The sequence below is a fragment of the Carex rostrata genome, chromosome 5 (assembly GCF_964058835.1).
Source record: "Carex rostrata chromosome 5, lpCarRost1.2, whole genome shotgun sequence".
In the NCBI taxonomy this organism is placed as follows: domain Eukaryota; kingdom Viridiplantae; phylum Streptophyta; class Magnoliopsida; order Poales; family Cyperaceae; genus Carex; species Carex rostrata.
The window spans coordinates 2,031,565-2,039,661 of record NC_135922.1 but is presented as its reverse complement, the minus strand read 5'-3'; the positions used below and the strand labels follow the sequence as shown (position 1 = coordinate 2,039,661).

Below are 8,097 nucleotides of genomic sequence, written 5' to 3'. Positions count from 1 at the left end.
TCGCCATGGGGTGCTCCGGTATTGTTTGTAAAAAAGAAGGACGGGACGCTGAGGTTATGCATTGACTACCGGGAGCTGAATAAGGTAACCGTGAAAAATAAATACCCGTTACCTCGTATTGACGATTTATTTGATCAGCTACAGGGTTCTTCTATTTACTCAAAGATTGATTTACGGACCGGGTACCATCAGTTGAGGATCCGGCCGAGTGATGTAGACAAGACCGCATTCCGTACAAGGTACGGGCATTATGAATACCTGGTCATGCCGTTCGGGCTAACGAATGCTCCAGCAGCATTCATGGATTTGATGCATCGGGTATTTCACGACTTGTTAGATTCAACAGTGGTGGTTTTCATAGATGACATACTCGTTTACTCGAAGTCGAGGGAAGAACACGAAGTACATTTGCGCATAGTGTTACAAAGGCTACGAGAACATCAGTTGTTTGCGAAATTCTCGAAGTGCGAGTTCTGGTTAGAAAAAGTGGCATTTCTCGGGCATGTGATCTCGGGAGAAGGGTTAGCAGTGGACTCAAATAAAATTAAAGCTGTGACAGAATGGAAGAAGCCAGAGACAGTTACGGAGATTCGAAGCTTCTTGGGGTTAGCAGGATATTACAGAAGATTTGTACCCCGATTTTCGCAATTAGCTGCTCCACTTACAAGATTGTTACATAAAGGTATAAAATTTGATTGGGGTACTAAACAAGATCAAAGTTTCCAAGAGTTAAAGAATCGACTAGTATCCGCACCAGTGCTTACTATGCCGATAGCTGACAAGGAGTATACTGTGTTCACTGATGCATCCCGATCAGGACTCGGGTGCGTATTGATGCAGGATGATCACGTGATTGCCTACGCATCTCGGCAGTTACGACCACATGAGCAGAACTATCCGACACATGACTTGGAGCTAGCAGCAGTAATATTTGCATTGAAAATTTGGCGGCATTACTTATATGGAGTAAAATGTCGTATATTCACCGATCATCAAAGTCTGAAGTATGTTTTTACACAAAGAGAATTAAATCTGAGACAAAGGAGATGGCTAGAACTTATGAAAGACTATGACCTCGATATCCAATACCACGCGGGAAAGGCAAATGTGGTAGCAGACGCACTGAGTAGAAAGAGTCAGGTAAACCTGGCATCTATCATTACAACCGAAACTCATCTATTAGAAGAAATGAGAAGAATGAATTTATATGTTGGGGCTTCTCGAGAATTTGCGTTGGAGATAGCTGGCAAACATATCGGAGGTAGATCTGAAGCAAGTACATCGGCAGTTGTGTCGGTGATTATGGCAGCAGTTGAAATCCGATCAGAGTTACTAGAGCGAATCCGAACAGAGCAAAACAATGACCCAAAGTGCCAACACTTTCGACAACTCTATGAATCAAATCCAGATTCACCGTTCCAAGTTCAAGCAGACGGAATTTTGAGATTTCATAACCGCATATGTGTTCCGAATAATGCTGAGTTAAAGGATCTGATTTTAGCGGAAGCACATGAGTCGGGGTATGCTATTCACCCCGGAGAAGTGAAGATGTACCAAGACTTAAAGAATTATTTCTGGTGGCCGAAGATGAAACGAAATGTGCAGAGCTATATTGAGAAGTGTCAGACGTGTCAGCAAGTCAAAGCCGACCGAAGGACAAAGGCGGGATTATTGAGACCGTTGGAGATACCGATGAAGAAGTTTGAATCAATCACGATGGATTTCGTGACCGGACTACCAAGGACCGTAGGAAGGTATGATGCTATATGGGTTATCGTAGACCGATTGACGAAAATAGCCCATTTTATTCCACTTCGGATTGAGATTTCCGGTAGAGAGTTAGCAGACTTGTTTCTGAAGTATCAATTCAAGTATCACGGTTGTTCAAGAACTATCATTTCAGATCGCGATCCACGGTTTACTTCACATTTTTGGGAAAGCTTTCAAGAGGCAATGGGTACTAGATTGAGGTTTAGCACAGCACACCATCCGCAAACCGACGGACAATCTGAACGGACTATACAAACACTGGAGGATATGCTCAGAGCTTGTGCGTTAGAATTTCGAGGTTCGTGGATTGATCATTTATACTTGGTTGAATTTGCATACAACAATAGCTATCACTCGAGTATCGGCATGTCGCCGCAAGAAGCGCTAACGGGACAACAGTGTCGTACTCCGCTCTGGTGGGGACCAGCGGGTACGTATATACCTACAGGACCACAAATGTTAGAAGAAGTGGCGGCCAAAACAAAAGTTGTGTTAAATCGGCTCAAATCAGCTCAGGATAGACAGAAAAAGTATGCGGATATACATAGAAGACTGTTGGAATTTCCGGATGGAGATCACGTGTGGTTACGGGTCTCACCTGTCCGAGGTGTGCATAGATTCGGAGTTTCGGGGAAGTTAAGTCCCCGGTACATTGGGCCGTTCCAAATTACTCGAAGAGTTGGACCGGTAGCGTATGAATTGGCATTACCACCAGCGCTGGATAGAGTACATCCAGTGTTTCATGTATCGCAGTTACGCCGGTATGTGAAGGACCCGTCGCATTGCATAGATCACTCGAATCTACATGTGCAAGATGACTTAACTTATCAGGAGGAACCGATGCAAATCCTAGATCGAAAGGAACAAAGGTTGCGAACAAAAGTGATCAAACTGGTGTTAGTCAAATGGGGCCGTCATTCGAATAAAGAAGCGACATGGGAAAGCGAGGAAAGCATACGAGCGAGGTATCCAGAGTTATTCGACAATTCAGGTACGTAAGTTCAGCGGACTGAACTTTATTTTAAGGAGGGGAGAATTGTAACACTATAAGAAATATTATAAAAAAAAAATATATATATAATGGTATAATGATAAATTTTGCATTTAAAACTACATAAAGAAATTTCTATAAATAAAACATACATATATAAATATATATATATATATAAGTTTTTATAATTTTATATATATAATTGAGTGAATATATATATATTAATAATCAAATTGGAAGGTCTAAGAGGTATTAAAAATGAATAGAAGGTTTTATGTGCAAGATAAACACCTTTTGTAATAATAGAAACTTAGAGGGGCTAATATGCAAAATACCCAAAACTTGTCATAACCTCCCTCATGGTACCATTCGGTACCATTGTGTACCGTGAGAAACAGAAAAGAAAGAGAGGGGAGTGGGTGTGACGCAAGGGAAAGGAAGAGAGAAAGGGAGAGAAGGAAAATCGCGTGATCGATCGAGCCGTCCGTAGATTCGAGATCAGAACGAAGCCCTCTACGCAATTAAGCAATTAATTTGGTATATTTCTCCATCTCTCATGATTCTATTCAAAACCCTAAGTTTCGATTCGATTCGGTTTTATTTGGTTTAAAGTTGAATTTGAGCTTCTAGTTGCTATATATGTGCTCAATTTCATTTTTGTTTGATTAATTGAGTTTAATTGTGAAATAGGGTTTTGGAAATTTACTAGGGTTTGGAATTATGAGAGTTATGCAATTTGTTTGTTTATTTTGATTAAAAAAAATCCAAGTTATTGTTTAATCGAGTTGCTAAAATGGTATCGACCGAATTATCACTTGAATAGACTAAAAATTTGAATGATATAAAATTATATGAACAAGGTGATTAGAGATAGTATAAGGTACCCAACATGACACTGTAGATAATCAGGTAATGCGATATTTGAACTGAACCGTAACCGCGTATCGATCGAAACGAGTTTTAACCAAACAATTGAAATTCTGCATGTATATTGCGGGCCGCAATTAAACCCGATACTTAACCAAAAATTTGAGCTGTGATGGTTACGGGCCGCAGAGAGCCCAGTACTTAACCAATTTTTGTATTCTGTTCTGTGTGTACTGCGGGCCGCAACAACACCATTATGGGCCGCAATTACTGTGCAGATTTGTAATAATTGAGTATTTTTAAACCTAATCGAAGGGGTATCGAATCGTAATCATATAATGTCAATTATATAGCAATTATAAGCTAATTAAACCCTAATGGTATATATTCTAAATAGAATCGATAAGGCAACAGCGTACGGAACCTCGAGGAGTTTAAGACGTAAGATTTACTTAAGAGCAGCGTACTCAGGTGCGGGATTTCTGGACTTGTCTGATATTTTATTTTCAGAATTAAATTGTAGTTCTATTGACATGTTGAATATTCTTGTTGATTGCATTATATGAATTGTGCATTTGCATTTCATGCCCTAATATTATCGAACTCGAATTTTGGTAAGTTGATTGACTTGCATATTGGTATTGAATACATTTGTGTCGATCTATTATGATCTGATTGTAGATGAAAAGTCACTGGAATTGGAAATGAGATGAAATGGTATGTTATGGATCACCAAAGTGTGACCAATTTGCAAAACCTGGTGCACGGGTTTTGGGAGGATTCTAAAGCTTTAGTCTCTGAGGCTCGTGTAAGTCCCCAGACCGGTTGGGGCAGGAGCAGTATGAAACTAGTTGTGAATGGTAGTAATATGAGTGACTAGTGTGAGATGTCGTATGCATGATCTGATGAGATATGCGTTTGAATGGTCAATTGAGATTATGATTCTTAACGAATTTTCTGAATATGATCTGTAACTAGAAAGTTAGGAAATGGTTAAGCCAAGCACTACCGATGGGTGTCATATACTGTACAGTAGGGTGGCCTTCGGTAGGTGTCTGGAACCCTACCGTTGTCGACGGGTTTGCGGTACAGCTGGGTGGTACATCGGTAAGTGCTACCAGACTTATTAAAATAATTAAGCCCAATTGTTGTTGATTTGAAATTCGATTTAATACTCTTGTGTTGTAATTCATTCGATTATCTGCTGTCAGGTATGCATTCATGTTTATATAATGTTATACATGTACAATGCGTTGTTGATAATTTCTTTTTGAAAATAAAGTTTGATTGCAAGTCCAGGGGTTCGTATGTGGCAAATTATTGCACTGAGATTTTATTCTCACACCCGTTGGGTTATCCTTTTCAGGTTCTGGTGCAGTAGGGAGCGGTGAGGCACGACAGTCTTAGGCCTCGGTATTTGTTCTTCTACCAGAGTTTCTATGATACCTGTTAGATTTTGGTTTTGTGGTTGTGATATGTTATCTACGTATATGTGCATATACGTAGTTTTTGTATGATGTGATGTATATTGGTATCTTTTGAACTGAATCAGGAGTTATGTTTATATTTGTTTTCTCAGAATTGTGTTGAATTGTTTAATTGCTTGTGGAATGGGGTTATATATTTGGGATTTATGGGAATTGAGTAAATGAATCGTAATTGCCTTGTAGGCATACGGGAAACTGTATGTTTACGGCAGGGACCCTGTCGCATTTTTGTACAGGTTGGCTACGGGGTGTGACAGTTCCACTGGTAGGGGTTGGTGAGCACCCCTCCAAAAGACTATCGGATTAACTTCAAACTATTAATTCAAATCATTGAAATCTAAGTACTTCGTGAGTGATGTATGTTAGTATAAAAAAATTTAAGTTTTGATTTTTTTAGCACATAATTAAGAGGTCAAAACAATGAATATTTTATAAGTTAACTTTTTAATTATTTTGTGTATTAATTTTTCATCATTTTTTTTACCACTTGAACATTTACTAAATGAAATCGAAACTTCAATAATTTTACATAAACATACATCACACACGAAGTACTTGGATTTTAACTGTTTGAATTCGTAATTCGTTGTCAATCCGATAGTCTTTTGGAGGTGTGCTCACCAATCCCTCTTGGTGAGCACATCACACCCTAGTTTTGCACTCTCTCTCTCTCTCTCTCTCTCTCTATATATATATATATATATATATATATATGTATATGCAAAGTGAGTTGGTTTTTTTAATTTCCAATTGTTAGCTTATTGAGTGTGCGGTTGTTATTGCAAACAAATTTTATGCACAGAAAAGCAACAAAAATAATGGCCAATTGTTGTTTGAGGCACAAACTGCTACATCCAGGTTATACTCACAATTGCTGTTATTATTTTGTCACCCCATTTGGGGCATGACAATATATGAGAAAAGTTTCATTAGGTCTCTCTCGTAAGTTTACTAGTAATATTTTGTGATATCAAACAAATTAATGTAATTAATTAGTGTGAAAAATAAGAGCATTGTTGCTAAGAGCGAACATATATATATATATATATATTCTTAGATATTACAAAGTCCGAAGACTTAATTAAGCATGTAGTAATTATTTATTGGTCACGTTCTTAACATGTATATAACATGCAAATGGGTTGATATTGCGAAAGCGCATTCCACAGTTTTGCAGCGAAAGATTGGTGAGGCTCATGTTACATAATTTGCAATCTTTAAATTCTTGGACACACCTTAATTCCGAGATGGTGAACAAACGAACTGACCATTGAGTAGGAAATTATTTTATTTTGATAAAAGCCATGCATAAACAGAAAGTTTTACAATTAACCCAACTTAATTTCTGAAATGAGATCATCTCAGATCAAAAGTGGATCAGTTATTCCCGCAAAATACATCAACCTTAATTAAATTAAATACTCCTACCATTGGCTGAAAGAGCCGTGCAACATACAACTTATTTTATAGCTAAACATGCAGCTCTGAACCGCAAAGCAAACACTAAAGCAAAGGCAAGCAAAATACAAAATGACAGACCTAGAAAATGGAAATTAAGGACCAACCAGCTCAAACTCAAACTCAGTGTGCAAGTGTGCAATTCACACTGACTTGCATATAAATATTCTAGCCCATTTTTTATGCCTCTATGGTGCGATAGAATATGTGGAATGCAAGCTCTAAAATACGGCCATTAGCATCTTCGCTTAGATTTGTCGCGGATACAGTGCCTTGTGCTAGCTTGAACTGTCCAGTCCCGCCAACAATAATCCACTCCTTTGGAGATGAAGCCTCATACACCCCTTGCACCCCAAGTGTGGATCCCTTGAACCTGTCATTATCATATCATATGCATGTCAACTTAATTAATTATATATATATATATAAATATAAATTAATTGAAGCCTATAGATAGATGTACATACCTATCATCCTCGAAAACCATGTTGAAAGAGCAATACCATTGTTGCTTGTTCTTACCACACTGTACCTGCATCCCTTGTGCACGCGCAACAACCTTTGAGCCCCGGTCACTCCCTTCCTCTATGCTCCAATCAATAACATTAATCTGACCAAAATCATTCGGTTCTGTAGGAACTACTGGCGTTGTTTGGTTTCGATTTGTTCCTAAATAGTCGTGATGTAAGTATAGGCGTAACTTGGCTTCATATAGCGCGCTTCCTGTTATGATACAACTTTGAAAGTATGCCATTGCTGGTATTAATTAATAGCGATTGCTGTATGAGACAGAGTGAGAGAGAGATGTAGTTGATTGAATATCTGATTCTTATCTTTTTGCTATGGAATGGAGGAGTCTTCGTGGGGGTATATATAGTTGCCTTGGTAATTGATGGTCTCAATAATTATAAGACGTTTCCCACCTGATCTCATCAGTCTGCAGCTCTGCATGTGATAATTCCGGTTTATAACTCATTTCCAGTGCGCACATATTTTTAAACTTTTTATTAGTCCCTAACCACATACATTATTTTTATAACAATTAACGCTATAAATTAATAATTTATTATGAAATATATAACTATATATTCATTCAGTAACATATCGCTATTTAAGGGACACCAAGATCGATATAGCAAAAAGTTTACCAGTCAGGTTTCTGTACACATATCATATATGACGACAAAATTTTAAGAGAGGAACGATAGAGGGTATTTCATGCATGTTGACACTCAAAAAATTGTGATCATAGCGAGAAAAAGTGCGGTTTGTGAAACCCCAAGAGAAATAGTGTGCCACACCAAAACCTTAAGAGTGAGAGTAGTGAAAATATTAAATACGGGAAGAGGTGCGAAAAAGTGAAACCGAAAAGACTAGTCCTGCACGGTTTGTTACAAAATCTGTGTATGTGTATGTGTATGTGTATGTGTATGTGTATGATAAATCAAATTTTCCACGGTTCATAGACAAAACCATGTATATATAAATTAGACGGAAGTTGACGAGGCGTTTCCTGGGTAGACC

The 8,097-nt window shown here is 38.1% G+C and overlaps 1 protein-coding gene across 1 annotated transcript; it reads right to left on the bottom strand.

Annotated features, from left to right (window-relative positions):
* Positions 1-6,455: 6,455 nt before the first annotated feature.
* LOC144554693 (dirigent protein 23-like) lies at positions 6,456-7,373 on the bottom strand. Its single transcript, XM_078303015.1, has 2 exons — positions 7,041-7,373; positions 6,456-6,946 (listed from the first exon to the last, which is right to left on the bottom strand). The coding sequence occupies exons 1-2, from the start codon at positions 7,325-7,327 to the stop codon at positions 6,754-6,756; spliced, it is 480 nt and encodes a 159-aa protein (XP_078159141.1). The 5' UTR covers positions 7,328-7,373; the 3' UTR covers positions 6,456-6,753.
* Positions 7,374-8,097: the final 724 nt, after the last annotated feature.